The 25,548-nt window shown below is 41.6% G+C and overlaps 1 protein-coding gene across 7 annotated transcripts in view; it reads left to right on the forward strand.

The window, feature by feature from the left end:
• tec (tec protein tyrosine kinase) overlaps positions 1-25,548 on the forward strand; it is a 100,531-nt gene that overhangs the window by 56,065 nt on the left and 18,918 nt on the right. For all 7 annotated transcript variants that reach the window (XM_078398764.1, XM_078398769.1, XM_078398812.1 and 4 more), the window contains 5 exons: positions 806-843; positions 12,547-12,770; positions 15,218-15,283; positions 18,508-18,562; positions 20,231-20,310. In XM_078398764.1, the coding sequence (XP_078254890.1) occupies positions 806-843; positions 12,547-12,770; positions 15,218-15,283; positions 18,508-18,562; positions 20,231-20,310 (463 nt within the window). The remainder of the gene's footprint in view (positions 1-805; positions 844-12,546; positions 12,771-15,217; positions 15,284-18,507; positions 18,563-20,230; positions 20,311-25,548) is intronic.

Below are 25,548 nucleotides of genomic sequence, written 5' to 3' on the forward strand. Positions count from 1 at the left end.
GTGCTACTGTGTTGGTTGAGGCAGATGTGTTAGTGGCATTTAAAAGACTATTGGATTTGCATATGGATATGCTGGGACTGGAGGGATATGGGTTATGTGCAGGTAGATAAGTGATGGTCTGAGTATCATGTCCATCACAGTCGCTATGGGCCAAAGGGCTTGTTCTTGTGCTGTGCAGTTCTATGTTCTATCAGGGCTGACCTAACATCAGCCTTGTATGTTACTGTCAGCTTACTGTTGGGAACCTGACACAGGCTCACTAGGTTCCTCATTCCCATTGTTCATAACCCACTGCCTTCTTTAGATGACAAAATGGGACACCTGGTAATTGTTCAATTTCGGACTAGATTATTATAGTGCATCTCTGGAGTAAAGTCAGGCCTTGTCAGATTAATATTCTATTGTTAGATAAATATTATTTTACTATATGTTTTTTCACTTTTGATCTAAGGATGTATTTGTGAAATATAATCATGATTCTTTGTATGTAAATTCGCCTGCTGTTATTGATCGTAGCATGCTCATGTAAATATGATATTGTGCATTCCGGCAAATGTTCTATCAATGGTAGTTTTAGTGCTTTTACATTTTTTTTAAATTCGCTATTGAGTCAAAATTGGTCAAGCTACAAGCCTTTATAATGAATGTTGAATTAATTATTTTGAGTGAGAATTTCCATTGACAATAGCTGCACTGACATTTATCAATTTATGAACCAAAGTATTCTGACTATGGATAGGTATGTTCTTTATAGTCTGCTGCTGGAGATTGTTTTGAGTATTAACGCAATGTCTTTACTTTTTAGTTACTCGTAAACCACTTCCACCAACGCCAGATGATGTGGTAAGAAATTCTGCAGTTTAAATTCACTATTGCAAGCATTAGTTTTTGAATCTTCTCTCACTGTGGTGTAAACTTTCAAATCGTCGATGCTTGATATAGCTGATAGAAATGAAAAAAAGTACTGGCAATTGGTTCCAGTAATTTTTGCAGAGCAGCTCTCATAATTGAGTTATTATAGCACTGGCCGATCAATAAGTGGCAAAGAAAAATACGGGCAGGAGTATTGCTTTTGTGTAAGAAAGAACTGCAGATGCTGGTTTAAATCGAAGGTAGACACAAAATGCTGGAGTAACTCAGCGGGACAGGCAGCATCTCTGGAGAGAAGGAATGGGTGATGTTTCAGGTCGAGACCATTCTTCATTCCTTTTGTGTTTGCGTAGATACTGAAGATGATCATGGATCACTGAAGCAAATGTGAAGTTTCTAAGTTTTCCGATGATATACAACGGGGTGGGGTTGAGAATTGCGAGGGGACTGCAAAGAGGCTTCATAACAAATTTATTGAGCAGGCAAACACATACTTTGCAGGAAAAAAAATAAAGGCAGGTTATTATTTAAATTATTAACCGATGGGAAATATTGCTGTGCAGAGAGATCTGGGTGTCATTATGCACCTGTAACCAAACAGGCAAATGCAGCCACCTGTTAAGAAGTCAAATTATGTCTTGTTCTTCAATTTATGGCATTTTTAAGTACAGAAGCAAAGATGCTCACGTCTGGGGGATTTCGCCCACTTTTGTTCTTGCCATAGAAGAAGTGTATACCTCGTTACTGCTCGCTCCCCTTGATCCTTGCTGCTTTTCGTATCTGTGAATCTATTGATTTCCTTATATTCACTGACGACTTGGCCTCCACAGGTTTCTGAAGTTGAAAATTCCACAGGTTCAGTGCCCTCAGTGAAGAAATTCCATCTCAATCTTAAATATCTTGCACTGTATCCTGAGAGTGTGACCACTGAGGATGAGGAATTGAGGGACACATCCCCTCTTTACCATCAAGATGGCCGCGCCGTTGTGTTTGGCTGCCTGTCGTCGCTCACCTAGAGATCCTAGTGTTCTGTGAGCCACTTTGGTCTACGATCGCCGAACCCTCCTGATGATCCGACCCTCCGTCGTCGACTTCTTCAGTCCAGGTCCCGGACAAAGTTTCTCTCAGCGATCGCTCCTCGATCAACTCCAGGTAGATGTGCGGGCCCAGCCTTACATCCACCGCCGTACGAACCGCGCTAGGAGGTGGGGTAAACGCGCGGGAACATTTGAAAAGTTAAAAAACCTCGCCCGCGCTCATCCAACATCGTCCTACCTCGCCCAGTGCTGCGAAGTCGGACCTGGTCGACCTTACCGCTCCATCCACCGGCGCTCCCTCGAGCTCAGGTATGCCGCTCTTCGACCGATCATCCCGGTCCCTGGACTGCCGGCTCGCGGGCTCCCAGCAAGGCCATCTGTGAAGCGCAGCGGCGTGGTCTCCCTGAACCTCCGCCCACTGGCGTGGGAGCCGCTACCAGACCGAAGCTTACCTGCTGTCCCTGCTAAAGTGGCCCTGATCAACGCAAGATCCCTACAGAACAAGACCTTCATCCTCAACGACTTCTTCACCACCCGTGGATTGGACTTCTTACTTGCCACAGAAACCTGGCTTAACCCTGGTGAGCTTGCTCCACTCATGGAACTCTGTCCTGATGACTGTAACTTCTTCACCTCGCCTAGGCTCTCCGGACACGGTGGGGGCTTAACCACTGTGTTTAAGAAACATTTCAACTGCCGCCTCCTGAACGCTGATCATTTCTCCAGTTTCGAGGTGCAACTAATTAAAGTAGGCCTAGCCTATCCCCTCTTAATTGTTCTTGTGTATCGCCCACCAAAAATGCATAAGGACTTCATCACCCAATTTGCTGATCTGATTTCTAACATTTTGCCCAAATTTGACCGGGTCATGATTCTTGGTGACTAACATTCATGTTTGCTGTCCCACTAAGCCTCTTGTGAGTGAATTTATGCACCTGGTTGAGTCCTTTAATCTGACTCTTCACACCACGGGACCCACTCACAAGTTAGGCCATACTCTCGACCTAGTGTTATCGTCCGGATTCCCAATCTACAACATTGAAACTACTGAGGCCTGTCTATCGGACCACAGCGCTATCATTTTTGACGCATCTCTGCCTTTATCTCCCGCAAAATCTCATCTCCCTGTTCGTTACTCCCGCGACATAAATTCATTGACTGCCAGTAAATTCTCCGAGGCTCTCACAGCTGCCCCCAACATCTGCACTATTGAGGCTTCTCCCCCCCATCTCAGCACTGAGGATCTCACCTCTTTATTTAATATCACTTGCACTTCCATCCTGGATTCTATCGCTCCCCTTAAAATGAAAAAGCCTTGGCTCAATGACACCACCAGAGCCCAAAGAAGGGAGTGCAAAAAATCAGAACGGAGGTGGAAATGTGACAAGCTTCAAATTTCCTTCGAAATTCTGAGAAACAATCTTCTCAAATACCAGGAAGCAGTAAAGTCTGCTAGAGCACAATACTTCTCCGACCTTATCTCCAAAAACTCTCATAACTCCAAGGTCCTATTTAGCACAATTACCTCTGTCATATGTCCCGCCCCCATTACCAGATTAGTTGGGTCCCCTGCTAAGTGCGAAGAATTCGCTAAATTTTTCACCAGCAAAGTTGAGAACATTAGAATGAACATTTCCCCTCCCACCCGTGACCTAGCTGTCTCACTAGTCTGTTCATCTAAATTGGACTGTTTCCAACCCGTCACTCTATCCTCCCTTGCAAAGCTTGTCTCCGCTATGAAACCTGCAACCTGCCCCCTTGATCCTGCCCCCACTGCCCTTCTGAAGGATGTCATTGCAATAGCCGGTCCCAGCATCCTCTCTATTATCAACAGTTCTCTGGCCACTGGCACTGTTCCAACCAGTTTCAAGCACGCGGTGGTCCAGCCCCTACTGAAAGAACCTAACCTAGACCCCACCTTGCCTAGCAACTACAGACCCATTTCCAAATTGCCATTCCTGTCAAAAGTCCTTGAAAAGGCAATTCTAAACCAATTAGTGCCCTACCTACACCAAAACACCATCCTGGAAAGTTTCCAGTCAGGTTTCAGAGCCTACCACAGCACAGAGTCTGCCTTGTTGAAGGTACACAACGACCTGCTTCTCGCCATCGACACCGGCGACTGTGCAATCCTGCTCCTTCTCGATCTCAGCGCAGCGTTCGATACAGTGGACCACACCATCCTTATTGACCGTCTCCGGTACGCGGTTGGCATTGATGGCACTGCCCTGAGCTGGTTCGTTTCCTACCTCAAAGATAGGAGTTTCGCCATCAACATAGGCAGTTATTCCTCTTATCCAGCTAGCCTCTCCTGCGGAGTTCCACAAGGCTCCATCCTAGGCCCCATTCTCTTCTCTCTATACATGCTCCCCCTTGGGCAAATCATTCAAAGGCACGGCATTTCTTTCCACTGCTATGCCGATGACACTCAGCTTTACCTCCCCCTGAAACCCAACAACCAGTCAAATTTAAACAGCCTCTTACACTGCCTTGAGGACATAAAATATTGGATGGCACAGAACTTGCTCCAATAAAACGAGAGCAAGTCTGAGGTCATCCTATTCGGCCCCCCCGACTCCATCAAATCGATAACAGGCAGTCTTGGAAGCCTATCCTGCCTAGTCAAACCACATGTCAAAAACCTCGGCGTGATATTTGACTCTGCATTAAAGTTTGACAAGCAAGTCAACGCTGTGGTAAAAGCCAGCTTCTTCCAACTTCGTACCATAGCTAAAATCAAACCTTTCCTCCAATTCGACGACACTGAAAAAATCATTCACGCTTTCATTTCCTCCCGCCTAGACTACTGCAACTCCCTATACACTGGGATCAGCCAATCATCCCTGTCCCGCCTGCAACTGGTCCAAAACGCCGCAGCGAGACTCCTGACGGGTACCCGTAAAAGGGACCACATCACGCCGATTCTGGCCTCTCTCCACTGGCTCCCTGTACGGCACAGAATCAACTTCAAGCTACTCCTATTCACATATAAAGCCCTAAATGGACATTCCCCCCCCCTACATCAAAAATCTTCTAACCCACCTCTCTAAATCCCCTTTCATTATTAAAACATGGATACAGGCTTAGTTGACTAAATCTATCCTCCTACAACAATCTTGCCACCTGAGTCTGGCCAATCTTTATTGCACTCCCTCTATAGAAAGGGCACCCTTTTTTATGCAAGGAGTCTAAAAGTGTGCACAAAGCTCCGGGCTCCTCAAGGCTCCGTATAATTGTAGTAAGACATCTTTGCTCCTGTAGTTAAAAAATATTTTAAATTGAAGGACAAGACATAAGGATCTCTTAACTGGTGGCTGCACTTGCTTGTTTGGCTACGGGTGTATACTGACACCTAGATCTCTCTGCACAGCAACATTTCCCAATTGAATAATAATTTAAATAACAACCTGCCTTTTATATACTTATTTATCCATGTTGCATTCATTTGTAATCTATCTGCCTGTTCACAAAATGTGTTATGAAGCGTCATTACAATGTCCTCACAATTCTTAATCCCACTCCGTTTCATGTCATCAGAAAATTTAGAAATATCACATCTGTTTTACTCATCCAAATTTTTGATAATGACTGTGGCTCAAGCAATGTGGCTCAAGCCATTTAATGTGGCTAAAACATTTAATAGTGTTGATATCTGTTTCTACTTACATTTCCACAAGCTGCGTGGGCGGCACGGTAGCGCAGCGGTAGAGTTGCTGCTTTACAGCGAATGCAGCGCCGGAGACTCAGGTTCGATCCTGACTATGGGTGCTGCACTGTAAGGAGTTTGTACGTTCTCCCCGTGACCTGCGTGGGTTTTCTCCGAGATCTTCGGTTTCCTCCCACACTCCAAAGACGTACAGGTATGTAGGCTAATTGGCTGGGTAAATGTAAAAATTGTCCCTAGTGGGTGTAGGATAGTGTTAATGTACGGGGATCGCTGGCCGGCACGGACTTGGTGGGCCGAAAAGGCCTGTTTCTGGCTGTATATATATGATATGATATGATATGATAATGTAAGAAAATAACTGCAGATGTTGGTACAAATCGAAGGTATTTATTCACAAAATGCTGGAGTAACTCAGCAGGTCAGGCAGCATCTCAGGAGAGAAGGAATGGGTGACGTTTCGGGTCGAGACCCTTCTTCAGACTGATGTCAGGGGGCCGGGACAAAGGAAGGATATAGGTGGAGACAGGAAGATAGAGGGAGAACTGGGAAGGGGAGGGGAAGAGAGGGACAGAGGACCTATCTAAAGTTGGAGAAGTCAATGTTCATACCGCTGGGCTGCAAGCTGCCCAAGCGAAATATGAGGTGCTGTTCCTCCAATTTCCGGTGGGCCTCACTATGGCACTGGAGGAGGCCCATGACAGAAAGGTCAGACTGGAAGGGGGAGTTGAAGTGCTCAGCCATCGGGAGATCAGGTTGGTTAAGGCGGACTGAGCGAAGGTGTTGAGCAAAACGATCGCCAAGCCTGCGTTTGGTTTCGCCGTTGTAAAGAAGTTGACATCTAGAGCAGCGGATGCAATAGATGAGGTTGGAGGAGGTGCAGGTGAACCTCTGTCTCACCTGGAAAGACTGTTTGGGTCCTTGGATGGAGTTGAGGGGGGAGGTAAATGGACAGGTATTGCATCTCCTGCAGTTGCAGGGGAAAGTGCCCGTGGATGGGGTGGTTTGGGTAGGAAGGGAGGAGTGGACCAGGGAGTTACAGAGGGAATGGTCTCTGCGGAACGCAGAAAGGGGAGGGGATGGGAAGATGTGGCCAGTGATGGGGTCCCGTTGTAGGTGACGGAAATGTTAGCGGATGATTTGTTGGATACGCTGGCTGGTGGGATGGAAGGTGAGAACGAGGGGGATTCTGTCCTTGTTACGAATGGGGGGAGGGGGAGCAAGAGCAGAGCTGCGGGATGTAGAAGAGACCCTAGTGAGAGCCTCATCTATAATGGAAGAGGGGAAGCCCCGTTTCCTGATGAATGAGGACATCTCTAATGCCCTTGTGTGAAACACCTCATCCCGGGCGCAGTTGCGGCATAGACGGAGGAATTGGGAGTAGGGGATAGACTTTTTGCAGGAGACAGGGTGGGAAGAAGTGTAGTCCAGATAGCTGTTCAAGTCAGTGGGTTTATAGTAGATGTCAGTCACTAGTCTGTCTCCTGTGATGGCTCAAGCAATGAACTCTGTGGAACACCCCCAGTCTACCTTTACCATTCTAAAACAATTAAATGTATTCCTATTTTGTTACCCATTGGTCAACTAATTTTAATCCATGCCAGTATATTACTCCCAATCCCATTTACTTTAATTTACCTCAAGAGCAATTTCACCAAATACCTTTTGACAATTAGGATGCACTGCCTTCTCTGATTTCTGCTTATCTATTCAACCTTCAGAAAAACTTCAGTAGATTTACATAGGCAAGTTTGGCCAAAAGGCCTGTTTCCCGTGCTGTATGACTCTATGTCCCTGTAAGGATAAGAAGCAAAGACCATAAAATTAAGGTGTCTTGGTTAACAAAGGAAATTGAAGGTTTGATTGGGAAAAAGAAGGAAGTGTAAGTCAGATGTACAAAAATCATTATTGTGAGAGCAAAAAGGGGACATGAAATGGTCTTGGCCAATAGAATTAAAGAGAATTCCAAAATCTATTATGAATAAATTAGAAGCAAGAGGTATCAAGGGAATGAGTAGATCAATCCCTTCAGGAGCTGAAAGGAAAATCTTTGTGTGTGGAGCCAGGAAATGTGTGTTGGGTGCTGAATTCATAATTTGCTTCGGGAAAATGTACAGTGAAAGTCTGGAATGTGTGTGTAACAGGAAAGAGAAAGCATTAGGGTAATTGACGCACATTAAGGTGGACAATTCCCCAGGGCAGGATGAGATCTATCCCTGGGTGTTATGGGACACATAAAAATTTAAACATAAATTTTGTGAGAGCAAATGTTTATTCCATAGGTCAGATTTTTGGTAGTGATTTGTGAATTCCAGAAGTGCAAATTTCAGTTACTCAAACTGCTGTAAGGTGGGGGTCACTTTTAATTGCATCAATGCCATCCCCTCACTTATTTCCTTGTAACTCATTCATACTTGTATGCCTGGGAACTTCACCCTGATTCTGCTACCACAAGGAATTATTCACAATAACCAATCAAGCTACTGACCAACATGTCTCTAGGATGTGGGACGAAACCAGAGCACTTGGAGGAAACAGGGAGAGCATGCTAACTCCATACAATCAGCAACAGAGGACAGGGTCAAAATGAGATAGCTGAATCTTGCTGTGCCTCGGTGCTGCCCTCTTCAGCAATCTTTCATTATTGGCAGGATTTTCACACTTTTATGTTAAAGTGTTTGTTCTTTCTTTGACGTCGGTGAATCAAGCTGAAACCATTAGAAATTACAGGTTACATGAAATTGTCTTTGAAAATACCTTGCATATTTTGTACTTCAAGTTCATTTTTAAAAGTATTCTAATCTATGATTTTCCTTTTAAAAAGCATAATTTTTTATTTATATATTTTATGTTTTTTTTAAAGTCATGACATTTCAATTCTTACTAGAAGCTTGTTTATGTTTCAGTTTTTATAGAAACATAACATAGGAAATAGGTGCAGGAGTAGGCCATTCGGCCCTTCGAGCCAGCACCACAATTCAATATGATCATGGCTGATCATCTAAATTCAGTATCCCGTTCCTGCTTTTTTTCCCGTATCCCTTGATTCCATTAGCCTTAAGATCTAACTCTTTCTTGAAAACACCCAGTGAATTGGCCTCCACTGCCTTCTGTGGCAGAGAATTCCACAGATTCACAACTCTCTGGCTGAAAATGTTTTTCCTCATCTCAGTTGAAAATGGCCTACCCCTTATTCTTAAATGATTATTACACGTGGGTTAATTTTAAAAAGTTCATATTACATTGCTTTCTAGTTTCTTTTCGATGGGAGTTCTCATCTTGCCTGATGGTATCCCAACAGCTAAATGTTTGAAATCTCAATGAACTGAACTCTTGATAATTGTAGGTGTCAGAAAAGGCAACGTTCCTACCACTGTGATAGATGGATTGTTGATGGAAACAAACATGTTTTCTGGACAGTAGGAAGTGCCTTTTTTAGGTTCTGCAACAATGTGGTTATTAGAATAGTCACAGAAATTCTCCTGTAACCTTTACTTTTAAATGTTAAACAGGTGTAGCCATTTTTTGTTCGAAGAATATTATCCAGTGAAATTCTGATAATCGGGCTCATTCATGACTTTGGTGGGACCAGATTTGCTGATTTTTCTGGCCTGTTGGATAATAATAATAATAATAATAATAATAATAATAATAACTTTTATATAGCACATTTCATGCAATTTAATGCAATTTAATGTGCTTTCCACAAAAACAAACACAAGTCTAAACAAAGATACAATTTAAAAGAGTAAGGACATAGGCATACAAAGAACAGATTTATATAAAAATATAAAATGTAAAATTGGGAGTATAAAATAATATCCCCACACAATTTTTTAGTGATGATGCACAATGTTATAGCCTCCCAGATAAAGAGAGGATTGGAAACTGGATCATTGTCAGTTTGAAGACAGGCTGGAAATGGGGACCTTAGTGAGTCAAGAATGTTTAATTGGCATATCTACCAACAACAGAACAACGAAATTCTTACTTGCAGCGGCACAACAGGCCTGTAAACACAATAGACAATAGGTGCAGGAGGAGGCCATTCGGCCCTTCGAGCCAGCACCGCCATTCAATGTGATCATGGCTGATCATTCTCAATCAGTACCCCGTTCCTGCCTTCTCCCCATACCCCCTGACTCCGCTATCTGTAAGAGCTCTATCTAGCTCTCTCTTGAAAGCATCTAGAGAATTGGCCTCCGCTGCCTTCTGAGGCAGAGAATTCCACAGATTTACAACTCTCTGACTGAAAAAGTTTTTCTTCATCTCCGTTCTAAATGGCCTACCCCTTATTCTTAAACCGTGGCCCCTGGTTCTGGATTCCCCCAACATTGGGAACACGTTTCCTGCCTCTAATGTGTCGAATCCCTTAATAATCTTATATGTTTCAATAAGATCCCCTCTCATCCCTCTAAATTCCAACGTGTACAAGTCTAGTCGCTCCAGTCTTTCAACATACGACAGTCCCGCCATTCCGGGAATTAACCTAGTGAACCTACGCTGCACGCCCTCAATAGCAAGAATACAATACACATAGATAATATATAATAAACTAAAAATCAATAAATTAATAATGGCAATAAATTAATACCCCCACATAATATACCCATAACAATTAAACCAGTTAGAAAGTCTTATTAATATGGCAAAAACTGTTGTCATGGCTTCTGAATTTTCTTTGATTTTGTGATTTTTCACTTCATATGATATAAACCTCATTCAGAATAGATAGTCATTTTCCATTTGTCTCCTTCATTTAGAAGCTCCTATCATCTTGCAACTACCTTTTCTAACTAAATTTACAATCCTATTTTTCCTCCTCTTTTATTCTGAGCTGTTTTAAAGAAATTAAGTCAACCCAGGATGTAATGTTTGTTCTAATGAGATGATATTTATGAATATGATGGTGACAGAGCCTCAGGTATATTTTTGGTTAAAAAGCAAAATTGGGCATTAGTAAAGCATGCATATTAAAAATCTGGTCCCAGTTGCTAAGTATCAATACCTGCATTGGCCTGGAGCTGCCAGAACTGTTCAACGTGCCCCATTGAGTGGAATGGGAGAGTTGTAACCAGTGCTTGTTGAGTGCCAGAGAGTGTGGACATCATTGATGAATTGAAAGGGAGCACAGGAACCAGGAAAGCCCAGGGAACCTGCAAGATAGTATGGTAAATATTACCTGGAGTGCCAGACACCGAGTGAACAACGGGTAATAGAGTATCAGTTTTACTATATTTGGCCTTGGCTGGATTGATTAAAATTGACATATAGAGCTCAGTTTCTGAATTGCTTTGTCGGATTACATTCAGTTAATTGGTATTTGCACTACTGACTCTATTAAGTTCTATGGTATCAGTGAGAAAGCTTCTGACTAAATCGTTCAAGATTGTTATGCAGTAAATCAATATTGATCAATTTCAATGTGGCCTGTCTTGCATTCATATAATCTTGGATGCTTTGAGTGCTCCAGAGTGGCCAATTTTGTTAGTTCAATCTGAGCTATATTTTAATCTTTTTCTAGTTTCTGTTTCATAATTTTGGCAAAATATTTACTCCATCTTGCAAATTAATATTATGAGGTTTTCTTATTAATATAGCAAATACTGTGTTGGTGTCATGGTTTTTTTTAGTTTAATCTTTTGAGTCTGTAATTCTTCACTTCAGACTCATTCAGAATAGACTCGACCACATGTATTCATTCTCCTCCATTGAGAAGCTCCTATCATCTCACAGCTACTTTTTCTAACTAAATTTAGATTCATTTTTCTCCTCCATTTTTATTCTGAGCTTTTTGAAAGAAATTGAGCTAATTCAGGATTATACTCAGGCTTTACTTTGTGCTGCCTCTCTCTCTGGCATCAGTCTATCTGCGGGAGATGATGGTGCGGCTTGGCGTGTGTCCTGCTGGGAGAGGGGGATTTTTCATCTGCGGTTACATTTCCTTGTGTGACTGACTAGGCTAATCCATGACAGGCAGATCCTTCCACAGTTTCCACAGGTGAGGTCGTCTCTGGTTGTTGTTCCGGGGAGTCTGTGGCTGCTGTCTTTGACAATATTGCGGCGTTGGCTCCTGTGCTTCAGGGTCTTGAACCACATGCTGTCATGATGTTTCATGCCCGCCTGGAGGTCCTTCCTCCACCTGCCACGGTCCTCAGCAGCCGCTTCCCAGTTGTCAGTGTCGATATTGTAGCTTGTCATAGCCCTTTTAATTGTGCCCTTATAGCGGAGCTTTGGTCTTCCTCTTGGCCTCCGGGCATTGGCATTTGTTGTAATTAGGTGATATTTATGTGAGTGATAGTGACAAAGCCTTGGGTTTATTTTAGTTAAAAGGTGAAACCAGGTATTAATAAAGCAGGCGCATAAAAAAATTACTAAGTAAAGTAAACCCATTCACTAAGCATCAATTGAATTTGCCAGGAATTGCCATCTAACAGTTCAACCAACTCTGGCTGTTTGATTTTCCCATGTTATGGGAACACAAAAGCCTAAAAATAAATAATCCAATTTTATAGAAACATAGAAAATAGGTGCAGGAGTAGGCCATTTGGCCCTTTGAGCCAGCACCGCCATTCAATATGATCATGGCTGATCAACCAAAATCAGTATCCCGTTCCTGCTTTTTCCCCATATCCCTTGATTCCTTTAGCCTTAAGAGCTAAATCTAACTCTCTCTTTAAAACGTATAGCCTAAGGTTTGACGGCTAAAGAGAAAACAGAACTGAGTTGAAGTTCAAGTTGTGTACATGCTAGAGGTTAATAAAAGCACCCAAATATTTTTCTGCTTTTAGAATCTTGGTGAGGGAAAATCTTTCTTGACCAGATGTGTTCATGTGTTAAATGTTGATTTTATATTTAAGTACAAACTTGGCAATTGAATGTAAAATGAGGCCGAAGATTTTCATAGCATTTGATTCATGGAAGTTACTTTTCATTGTATAATATTCTGCCTTTATTCCCATCATATTTCAACAGCTATGTAACAATCTCCCAGGAACTCTTCATAAGTTTCCATCACACTTACCACAAGATGAAGAAACAGAGGAGGAGGAGGAGGAGAAGGAAGAGGCTGAAGTGGTTCTTGCAATGTATGACTTTGAAGCATTGGAAGCTCACGATTTAAGTCTTGTTAAGGGAGAAGAATATGAGCTTATAACAAAATCTGATGTACATTGGTGGAGAGCAAAAGATAAAAATGGGTAAGTGTCTTCTACTGGCTCTTATAACTTGAACCCAGTGTATTTTGAATGTAGGATGTGACTTGAACATAACAGTTCTACATTTAAATGTTAATTTATATGGTTCCATTGCCATTATAAAACTGTTTAGCATTATATACATTTCTGGTGTTCCTCTATACTTGAGCCATTCTGCGTTTTCAAGCTTTTTGGGGGGGGATTAGCTTCCAGAATCCAACATCTGTGTTATTTTATTTTTGTTAAGTTTATTTTAGCAGCATGGAAATGGGTTATTTGGCTTACCTAGTCCACACTGACCATTGATCACATGTTCACACTAGTTTTATGTTATCCCACTTTCACATCCATTTCCTACATATTAGGAGGAAATTTTACAAAAGCCAATTAACCTACAAACCCTCACTTCTTTAGGATGTTAGAGGAAACTGGAGCACCCAGTGTCAGGGTCGGGTTGCAGGGATAATGTGTAAACTCCACATAGGCTGTACCCAAGGTCAGGATTTAATTTTGGTCTCTGGCACAGTGAGGCAATAGCTCTACCATCCGTGCCACCATGCCAACTAAATTTACCAAAGTTTTAAAAAGGTACGGTGTTGTTCAAAATTGGGATAACCCAGGGTGGAATAATTTAGCATGCAACTCTGGGCGGCCTAGGTCCATCAGGATGTTTGTTCTTACTTTTTTTTGTCAGAAGATTCATCCACTACAGTATTTACTTTCTGACAAAAATCTTCTGCAAACAATGTCAACGTTTAAACAGTGGTTGTAATCATAGAGATCCTCCTGCACTCAGCTGCCCAGGTTTCTTGGGAGCACTCTCCCAGAACCTTCTTTCATGGTAGCATCCATTGATCCACAACATTGCCCTGTAATTGGAAGTGTTGGTCATGTAGTAGTACATCTTTCCAAGAGCTGCCTGTGAAGATCACATTTACTGTGTTACATCGTAACAACTGTGAAAACTTGCATTATGTCAATGGAGAACTGTGTGTATTGAACCTAGAATGAGGTTTCTTAGTTTTTGTTTAGTTTCGAGATGCAGCATGGAAGCTCATTGGCCCTTTGTCCCACCAAGTCAACGCTGACCATAGATCGCCCATTCACACTAGTTCTATGTTATCCCATTCCCTACAAATTAGGGGACAATTTACAGTGGCCACTTAACCTACAAAGCTACACGTCTTTGAGATGTGAAAGGAAACCAGATTGCCCGGAGAAAACCCTCTCGGTCACACAGGGAGAATGTACAAACTCCACATAGACAGCACCCATTGTCACGCTCTTGCCCAGGTCTCTGGTGCCTTGAGGCAGCAGCTCTAGCAGCTACACCACTGTGCCACCTCTAAGCGCAGTATTATACATGGAAACATGTCAAGCGTGTTCTATGAACTTTGGATTTGAAAATCTTGCTCTTCATTTGCACTTCTAGCTCCAATGCTGTTTTACTGTGATTATAGATTCATGCAACGAAGGGCCGAATGGCCTACTCCTGCACCTATTGTCTATTGTCTATTGTCTATTATGTTATTGTAAGATCATTGATTCAGCTTTAGAAATTAATTTTGCAATGGAAATAGCTGTCAGGCTAGCAGTGCTGATTGTTATTTATGTGGAAATTCGGTAACCACTTCTAGTGACTACACATGAATGATTAAGAGATGAAGTAAGGAGGTAACTCTCTGAGATGTGCTGTTTTGCCAAACAATTGTAAAATAAAACCATATTGCTATCAAACTCACCATGGAAGTACATTATAATAATGAGATGAATTCCTGTTCGGAAAGGGGATACAGTAACTAGTTCTAAAATTAAAGGTCGCTGTAGGTGCAAAGTTTGGAACTACGTATGATCCGAACCTATAAAAACATATGTTTCATCACACACGTCGTTTGACAGACTGATACCATCCTTTCTGCAAAATGTCACGACCACATTCGTGAAAGAACGCTTCTGACTGAAATGGCGTGCATTTCTCCTTCCTGTGCATCCGCTTAAGTTAATAGTACTTTCTTGATAAGGTTCGCAATGTAATGCTGATATGAACTAATTATGGGCCTGTATTTACATGGAATCAGGTTGAAATCGCAACATTTAATCTTGGGTTAGCAAGATAAAAGAGTATAATGAGGACACTATAAAAGTGGACTCATTATACTCATTATAATTAGTCATAAAGACTAATTATAAGATCGGGTTTATTCACACAGTCAGTTGAAGTCAATAGTTGATACATTTTGCATCAAATGTCTTTAATTTTATAAGAACGTGGACAGTACTATCCATACTCAACTAACATTAAAAACAGGAAGGCATTGGAAGAATGTACAATTTTAGAATTCTACAGGTTACAATTTCAGACGTAGTACAAAGCATAAAACTACAGTATAAGTAAATATTAATGGTACATGTATCATTGGAATCATTGTATATATATTTTTCTTTAATAGATATGAGGGCTACATTCCAAGCAACTATGTAACTGAGAAGAAATCCAGCAATTTGGAAAAATATGAGTAAGTCCTGCAGTCTTCTACTTGCAGTCATGTAGAATTTTAGTGCTTTCATGTTAAATTACTGTAAGATTTGACTCGGGATGACTGGGGTGCAATTCCCAGGCATTGGGCTTGTAATATAAGATGACAAGGAAACAGTGGAGACTGTACAAAGTGCAGAACAAGATCATCAGTCTGAAGAAGGGTCTCAAACCGAAACATCACCCATTCCTTCTCTCCAGAGATGCTGCCTGTCCTGCTGAGTTACTCCAGCATCTTGTGTCTAAGAACAAGATACAAGTTGGGTGAAAGGTCCAAATTTCAGGATGGTGAGCAGACAGTAGTGCTCCAACCTGAACCTTGGCAGGAAATATACAGTGTGTCTACCAGGGCATCCTCACTGGGACCTGTTTCAGTGCTGCAGCAAAAATCTCCATCAGAGCACGGCCCACTAAGTCCATGCTAGCCATCGGTCAATCATATACATTAATCCTATTTTTGTTTTATTCTCCCTACGTTCTCGTCAACTTTCCCAGATTCTACAATTTGTATATAGACTGGGGTCAATTTATAATAGACAGTTAACTTACCAACCTGCGTGCCTTTGGGATGTAGGAGGAAAACAGAGCTCCTGGAAAAAACCCACGCAGTCACAGAGAGAGAGAGAGTGCAAATTTAACACAGACAGCACTGAGGGTAGGATTGATTCCAGTCATTGAGGCAGCAGCTGTGGTAGTTGTGCCCCTATCCTGTTCCTTTAAATTTTAGGTTTATTCCATTTAATGATATCCCTGTTACCCATTCTATTCATTAAATTTTCCACATTTTCCAGAAATGTTTCATTCAGATAGAGCACGCTGACACTCTCTAGTCATTTTCTACGCACTCGGTCACCACTTCATGGAAAATTGATTGTTGCATTTTTTAGTTCCCCAATTCCTGCTTCCTTTCTCAAATAACAGTGCTACACATATTCCCTTCCACTCCACAGAAAATTCATGAAAATCAACTACCACAGTCACAGGTCTATGGCCCAACTCATCTATGCTGACCATGATGCCCATCTAATCTAGTCCCATTTGCCCAAATTTGGCCCATAACCCTCTAAAACTTTACTATCCATGTACCTGTCCAAATGTTTTTACTGCACCCGCCTTAAACGCTTTATCTGGCAGCTCGTTCAATATCTGCACTTTCTCTGTGTGAAGATGTTGCCCCTCAATTCCCTTTTAAATTGTTCCCCTCTCAGCTTAAACACATGCCCTCTAGTTTTTTAATCATGTTCCCTGTCAAAAAGACTGTATTCATCTCGAGTCCTTCATGGACACTTTCACAGAAGTATGCATTTGAAGTCCTGGATCCTGCTGTTCCCTAATATTCTCCTGGGCCCTATTCACTGTGAAATTCCTATCTTGGTTTGTCTTCCCAAAACGTAGCACCTTACACTTATCTGAATGAAACATCATTTGTCATTCTTCGACCTACTTACCTAGTTGCTCTAGATCCTGTTGTAATCTTTGAGGACCTTCTTCAGTGTTTATGAAACCACCTACTTTAACATCATCTGTAAACTTATCAATCTCAGGTTACGCATTCTAATCCACCTTATTATATAAATGACAAACTCCAATGAGCCCAGTACCCATCCCTGTGGCACACCACCAATCACAGGCCCCCAGTCAGATAAAGGAAACCTTCCACCACTGCCCTCTCCCTTTTGCCAGAGAGCCAATTATGTTTAGAATTAGTAGCTCTCCCTGGATCATAAAAACATAGAAAAAAGGTGCAGGAGTAGGCCATTCGGCCCTTTGAGCCAGCACCACCATTCAATATGATCACGGCTGATCATCTAAAATCAGTACCCTGTTTCTGCTTTTTCCCCATATCCCTTGATTCCATTAAGCCTAAGAGCTAAATCTAACTCTCTATGCAATCTCAGACCTTCCAGACGAGCCCATCATGCAGAACATTGCCTTGCTAAAGTCCATGTAGACTACATTCACTGTCCTGACCTCATCAATCCCCTTGGTTTCATCTTCAAAATAACCAGAACGGATTTGTGAGACATGATTTCCAATGTACAAAACTGTGCAGCCTATACTTAATCTGTCATTGTCTATCCAAATGCTGGTAAATGCTGTCCCTCTTAATCTGCACCAGTAACTTACCCATCACTGTTATCAAGCTCAGTAGCCTGTGGTTCCTGGCTTGTCCTTGAAGACCTTTGTAAATAGCAGTACAATATTAGCCAGCCTCCAGTCTTGCAGAAATTCAGATGTAGCTACAAATTATGTTTTTATAAAAATCATAAAATATCTCGGCAAAGGGCTCCACAACTTTTCCCTATGTTTCCACAAGGTTCGTGGATGCACTTTGTTGGGGCCTGGGAATTAAACCAACTTGATTTGCTTAAAGTGCAGGTTCCTAAAATGAGCCAGCTTTGCCCTAGCGTGAACATGCTGTCTCTGATCTCTTGCTATCGCATTTTTAAAAGCCTCTCTTTACCTGCAAACATTCGCACACAATACACCTCTGCAGGTTCCTGCCTGCGCCTTCAAAATTGGCCTTGACCCAATTTAGGACCTTAACTGTGCACCAGTCCTACCTTTCTCCATAACTATTTCAGTTTAGTTTACCTGTTCAGTTTAGTTTATTGTCATGTGTACCAAGGGTACAATGAAAAGCTTTTATTGCGTGCTAACCAGTCAGCAGAAAGACAATACATGATTACATTCGAGCCATTTACAGTGTATAGATGATAAGGGAATAACGTTTAGTGCAAGGTAAAGGCAGCAAAGTCCAATCAAGGATAGTCCAAAGGTCACCAAAGAGGTAGATAGTAGTTCAGCACTGCTCTCTGGTTGTGGTAGGATGATTGTAAATCTAATTGAATTATGGTCATTGGTCCCAGAGTGCACCTGGCCTGACATTAGTCACTTGCCCAACTTTGTTCCCTGAGCGGAGGTCCTAAGGGCAGTCTTTCAAATCCATCAGACAATCTAAAACACGTGGAGATATTGTCGCACCAGCACCATTTTGTTTTGAGAAGCATTACATTGTAAGAATTTGCTATTATTTAATCCTTTTAATATCCTTGGGGTATTCTATAGCCACACAGCCAATGATCATACAGTTAGTCTCCATTGGTTGCAATGACATAAATAACTGCTTCCCTACAATGCTGTGGATGTAGTTTACTGAAAACGATGTAATTCTCTGATTGGTTTTCTTTTTTTTTTGTCTAGGTGGTATTGCAAAAATGTGAATAGAAGTAAAGCAGAGTGTTTACTGAGATCTGAGGTAATGGTGAAATTATTTACAAAGGGGTTACTCATTAATGAAGTGTTCAAATAAATGGACAAGTTGGAAAAACCAGATTGTTGATCACACCAACAGAAAGAGCACAACATATGAGGCTATGTTTTCATATTTGTGCTTGACAATATCTTGAGCAAAAAGTCAAATGCACGTAGTTAACAATGATTTCAGTGCTATAACTAAGCCTGTTGCATTTATAAAATGCTCTTTACTTTCTTGTAATTAATTGTGTTAAGTCATAGAGCTACATGCAACACAAGTTCAATTACAATTTGGGATGTTCTTGTTTGAAAAACCTTGGGCAAAATTTCATCAAGGTTATCTTGAATTATTTGAATTGATCCATTTCATAATCACTGCACATGTGGATGAATCGTGATTTCCTTTGGTTTTAAAAGAACAGCATCAATTGCCAGCATCTGCATGCTTCTGATGACCCTTATTCCATCTCTCGTTTGATTGATCGTAGGCCGAACATCTTCCCAATAAAACATTAGAAAGTCATTTATTGATACAGTGCCAAGATAGGGTCACCTAGTGTAAGCTTGGTCAAGCCAAGGTAATGGAGGCCACATCGGAAGCATCGGACGCAGTAGATGAGGTTAGAGAAGATAAGTGAATCTCTGTCACATCTGTATGGGTTGTCGGAGTCGCTGGATGGATGTGAAGGAGGAGGTGCAGGGACAGGTGATACATCTCCTGCGGTTGCAGGGGAAAGTCCTTAGGGAGGAGATGGTTTGGGTGGGAAGGGATGTGAACCAAGAAATTGAGACTACTGGTCTCAGCGGAAATACAATTTACCTGGGAGAATTTAGAAAAAGAGTCGTCATCTCTGCATATGAGATCACCCATTTCTGACTGTGATGTGTATAAATCTCATCACTTAGTAATGTGTATCTTTAAATTTCATCAGCAAAGAAGGCCTCGGATGCCCAGTTGTTGAATCCTTCATATGAGTGCCAGATGGCTTTTAAAATTATTTGTTTGTCATTCTGTAACATTGCTTTTATTGCTTTGGTGATCGTTTTCAAATATTTTGAATTTTCTCTCAAAATACCTTGGAATAGAACACTTGCAATCTAAGTTCTCAGTGATTTTTCAGTCAGTGAAGAACTTTTGAAGTGTAATTTGCATTGTAATGTAGAGCATACAATAAAAGTTTTGGCGCAATAAGATCTGTTTTCCAGGTGTTTATTGACAGATAAATGTTGGTCAGGAGGCAAGGGACAGGAAACATTAACTTTGTTTCTCCAGAGAGATTGCCTGACATGTTGTGCATTTCCATAAGTTTATGCTTTTATTAAAACAAGTTATCTCTCTGCTGTTTATAATGGTGTGATCTTTCATGCCAAACTCAGAAGATTGGCAGTGTCAGCTCAACATCTTACTTGAAATATGATACCTCTAATTAGAAGTATTTAATTGAAATCCCAGTCAAGGTTATGTGATTTACGAATGAAATCGAGCCCATAACTTTCTGATAGTGGGTATGCCATCCCAAACCCAGAAAATAAAAGAAAATTACCGCTAAAACAATTGTATTATTATGAAGGAATCTGAGGGGAAATCGACTACAGATTTATCTATTTTTTCCAGTTACTTTGGAAGGAAATTACTTTGCAAAGGTTTAAATATTTATTTATTTTTCAGGATAAAGAGGGAGTATTTCTGGTGAGAGATTCCAGCCAACCAGGGATGTATACTGTGTCTCTTTACACCAAATTCGGAGGGTGAGCATATGCTGCTTCTACTTCAATTATCCTTTTCCCTCTTCACCAGGCGGGTTTGGACCGGCTGTCGGAAGGCCTATAGACGGCTTTAGCCAGCCAGAAGGGTTTGATTCTCCACCCAGGATTTGGGGTTATCTGATTAAATTTTGTTTTGACTGATTACACATTTTTTCATCCGTACAAAGCCTAAAATGAGAGATGCTTTTATACAATTGAAGGAGGTAGCTTAGTTCTATAATGCTTCCATTATGTTATTCCTGGAAAATTACAGAAGTAAACAGTTTGTGCAATTGATTTGTGCAGTACGTTTGATTTGCATTCATTTGTGATTCAGAGTTTAGAAGAAGTACAAAATATCTCCAAAAGTGGTGGAAACAAACAACTGCAGATGCTGGTTAATTCACAAAAGGACACAGCGTGCTGGAGTGACTCAGCAATTCGAGCAGCCTGACTTGCTGAGTTACTCCAGTACTTTGTATCCTTTCCAAAGGTGGTGTTTATGGCTCTGCTTGTGTCATTGAGCTAATCTATGTCCACAAATTTTCTGTGACTGCGTAAAATACACCAGAAACGTTTAATCTACATTTTTCCTGCAATCTAAGCAGCCCCAGGTTTTTCAAGGAGCAAAATGAGATGGAGGAAGACATTGCCAGAAGGTGATCGAAGGCTTAGAAAATGTCATATCTGAAATTCAGTTCTGTTTAGTTTGTTGTCACTTGTACTGAGGTACAGTGAAAAACTTTTGTTGCATGCTATCCAGTCATTGGAAAGACAATACATGATTACAATCGAACCATTGACAGTGTAGAGATTTCGAGTGTGGAGCAATTGTAAAATGTGATTGTAGATCTGCTTTTGTAGCTAGCGCACAAATAGTTGCCTCGGTTGGGCACTATTTTGGAAGCATAAAATTACTGGAAAAACGAAATGTTCAATTATTTACATTACTTTGCTACATCAAAAAGAAACTTTGAGGATGCATCCCTTAAATAGTTTGAGTTATTAATTCTGGGATTCTCATGTCAGATGGTGGTGAATCTTTGGCAGGTGGGGTTGAGGACCCTTGAGTTGAGGCCAATGATCATGTCAATTTCAATAGACAATAGGTGCAGGAGGAGGCCATTCGGCCCTTCGAGCCAGCACCGCCATTCAATGTGATCATGGCTGATCATTCTCAATCAGTAGCCCGTTCCTGCCTTCTCCCCATACCCCCTGACTCCGCTATCCTTAAGAGCTCTATCTAGCTCTCTCTTGAATGCATTCAGAGAATTGGCCTCCACTGCCTTCTGAGGTAGAGAATTCCACAGATTCACAACTCTGACTGAAAAAGTTTTTCCTCATCTCAGTTCTAAATGGCCTACCCCTTATTCTTAAACTGTGGCCCCTTGTTCTGAACTCCCCCAACATTGGGAACATGTTTCCTGCCTCTAACGTGTCCAACCCCTTAATAATCTTATACGTTTCGATAAGATCTCCTCTCATCCTTCTAAATTCCAGTGTATACAAGCCTAGTCGCTCCAGTCTTTCAACATATGACAGTCCCGCCTACGCTGCACGCCCTCAATAGCAAGAATATCCTTCCTCAAATTTGGAGACCAAAACTGCACACAGTACTCCAGGTGAGGTCTCACTAGGGCCCTGTACAACTGCAGCAGGACCTCTTTGCTCCTATACTCAACTCCTCTTGTTATGAAGGCCAATATTCCATTGGCTTTCTTCACTGCCTGCTGTACCAACATGCTTCCTTTCAGTGACTGATGCACTAGGACACCCAGATCTCATTGTACGTCCCCTTTTCAATATTCCTCAATCTTAATAGAAGGTGTCAGAATTCAAGGGGCTGCCAAGCATACTCCATCTAGTTCTTGGGTTCTTCAGTTATTCATCTGATAGCTAAACCTTTAGCAATGTTGATTGGTAAAAGTACTCCATATTAATATTGTGCAATATCTACAATATTTTCATATACTCGCAGATTTCAGCAACTATTTGTATCCAAGATTTAATATTTTTCTACCGATGATTATTCATATAACCAACAACAAATGAAGGCTAAAGCAGATATTTAAAGAAATTCTTGACTTCATTAACAAAAAAAGAGTTGCATCTGCTAATATTTGCAGAGCAAGTTTGAATGTTTTAAAATATATTTTAACTGATTTTGAAGATTTTGAAAGTAAAACTGTTGGGCAGCTGAGTTTTGATTTTAACTGCACTGCTAGAATTAATTGGTGTAGTAAACCTCCATTCCAAAAACAGCAGCAATGGGGAAGACATTGAGGCACAGGTGTTCAGAGGTGAAGTGGATAGAGAGGACCTGCAGAGCTCTGGCTTCTGGAATATAAATTTCTATATTGAATATGATCCAAAATGTACACCAACTATCTGAATGCCTATTAACAAAAAAATTGAATTGCTGGAAGAACTCAGCCAGTCAAGCCACATTTGTGGAAAGAGAAATTAGTTAATGTTTTTGGTCAAAGACCCTTCATCAGCACTGGATCATCATCAGAATACCTGTAACACTGGTAGATTTCAGGTAATGCACATCCATCTGTGCCATTTATAGCAGAGCCTGATGCGAGGGGTCTCTCTGGTATGCTGCTCAGGGCAACCGTACCTTGTTACTTAAATAGCTGTGCAGTAAACCAGGCGAGTCATTGCTAACCCCTCAATCTGATCTAGTGAATGACATGGCCAGGTGGCTGAGTAGATTGTGGAAGTTAAGTTGTGATTTCTGTGGACCGCTGCTTTGTGTATAATTATTGTGATTTAAATGGAACTGGTTATGAAGGGTGTTTGTTCTTTCCCCCTCAAGTTTTTGCTCAAATATTATTATGCCTGTCCTGAAGCAGTACATTAAAATGCACTTTTACAAACATTTGCTGTTTCAAAAAACACATTGATATAATGACGAGAGAAAATGTGTTGTTTTATTAATGTAACTTAAAATGGGTTATCACAAAAACACATTTCAAGCTTTTCCATTTATCACGTGACTATCCTGACATTTAAAATAGTAGGATTATTTATTGGAAGTTTTCAGACCTATTTCCTCGGTACATTCAGGTTCTGTAATCAGATGCTTAACAATTCAAAACATTCACATTCAAAGGTTTTGAGGCCTGTTTTAGTGTCTTGCATCCACATGACCTACTTAGCTTTTTGAGCCTTCTTGAAGATTTGCAAACAAGCACAATTTACAAAGGCCAAGAGGTGATCAGTTTATTCTGTGGTACAGGTGAGCCAGCTTTAGGCACAAACTTCCTAAAACCAGCACAAATGTTTGAAGAAACTTAATTTGCACTTGAAATTTTCTTCAAATTTCTTGAAATTTTGCTACCAAAAAGAAACATTCAATTGAGCAGAACTGTAGTCTTCACCCGACCGCTTGCTAAAGTAAAGCTGAGCGACCAAGCATGATTGATGGTGGATCTATTGCTAGTATTTTTGTTATCTTTCACCTTCTCAACCTTGGGGACTTTAGACAATAGACAATAGGTGCAGGAGGAAGCCATTCGGCCCTTCGAGCCAGCACCGCCATTCAATGTGATCATGGCTGATCATTCTCAATCAGTACCCCGTTCCTGCCTTCTCCCCATACCCCCGGACTCCGCTATCCTTAAGAGCTCTATCCAGCTCTCTCTTGAATGCATTCAGAGAATTGGCCTCCACTGCCTTCTGAGGCAGACAATTCCACAGATTCACAACTCTCTGACTGAAAAAGTTTTTCCTCATGTCAGTTCTAAATGGCCTACCCCTTATTCTTAAACTGTGGCCCCTTGTTCTGGACTCCCCCAACATTGGGAACATGTTTCCTGCCTCTAATGTGTCCAACCCCTTAATAATCTTATACGTTTCGATAAGATCTCCTCTCATCCTTCTTAATTCCAGTGTATACAAGCCTAGTCGCTCCAGTCTTTCAACATATGATAGTCCCGCCATTCCGGGAATTAACCTAGTAAACCTACGCTGCACACCCTCAATAGCAAGAATATCCTTCCTCAAATTTGGCGACCAAAACTGCACACAGTACTCCAGGTGCGGTCTCACTAGGGCAGATTTGTCACAACAGAGAAGTTGCACAGAAAGATGAGTGGCTCTTTTTTTAGTGCTGCATTTTATGTACATAATGAGTGAAGGTGATATTTCAGTGTAAGACAAAGTGGAGGTAGCCGAGATCATGCATCATCAGGCCTCATCCCAACCCTTGACAGGAACCATCCCTACTTTGTCTATGGCCATCTCCTTGACCAGAACAGGGGTGTTAAAAGTAGCCCCATCTTCACTGTTCTGTTTTGCTTGTAAACTCCTCCAAGGTAGCACCTGTCTGTAGTGACATATTGCAAGCATCACAACAGAAAGAAAATCACAGAGTACTATGTTTGCATATTCTGTTGTGCTGCTGCAAATTAGAATTTCATTGTTCTGTCTGGGACATATAACAATAAAACACTCTTGACCCTTGAAAGTGGGGAGAATGTTCAAGACATGTTACACGAATTATCCCAGAAATGAGTGGGTTAACATATGATGAGGGTTTGGCAGCACTGGGCTTGTACTCGCTGGAGTTTAGAAGAATGAGGGGGGACCTCATTGAAATGTAGTGAAAGACTTGGATAGAGTGGATGTCGAGAGGACTATTGGGGGAGTCCAGGACTAGAGGTCATAACCTCAGAATTAAAGGATGTTCCTTTAGGAAGAGGATGAGGAGGAATTAGTTAGAGGGTGGTGAATCTGTGGAATTCTTTGCCACGAAGGCCGTGGAGGCCGTCAATGAATATTTTTAAGGCAGAGATAGATAGATTCTTGATTAGTATAGGTATCAAGGATTATGGGGTGTAGACAGGAGAATGGGGTTTATGAGAGATAGATCTTGAATAACTTTATTGTCATTCGGCACAAATACCGAACGAAATTACAACAGTCACAAAACACAACAAGAAAAGAAAAAAGTACACAGGACACACGACCCCAACACAAACATCCATCACAGTGAGTCCAAACACCCCCTCACTGTGATGGAAGGCAACAAAACTTCCCCTCTCTCTTCCCCCCCACGCCCACGGACAGGCAACTCGACGCCTAACGAGGCGACCGACACGCACAGCCCCCGCAAGGGGATGGAAGGCCCCGCGGCCGAGCCGCGCCGGGCACTGAAACGTCCCGCGGCCAAGCCACGCCGGCGATGTTAAGTCCAGCGGCCGAGCCGCGCCGGGCGATGGAAGGCCCCGCGGC

This window comes from Rhinoraja longicauda, chromosome 1 (genome assembly GCF_053455715.1).
Source record: "Rhinoraja longicauda isolate Sanriku21f chromosome 1, sRhiLon1.1, whole genome shotgun sequence".
Taxonomy (NCBI): domain Eukaryota; kingdom Metazoa; phylum Chordata; class Chondrichthyes; order Rajiformes; family Arhynchobatidae; genus Rhinoraja; species Rhinoraja longicauda.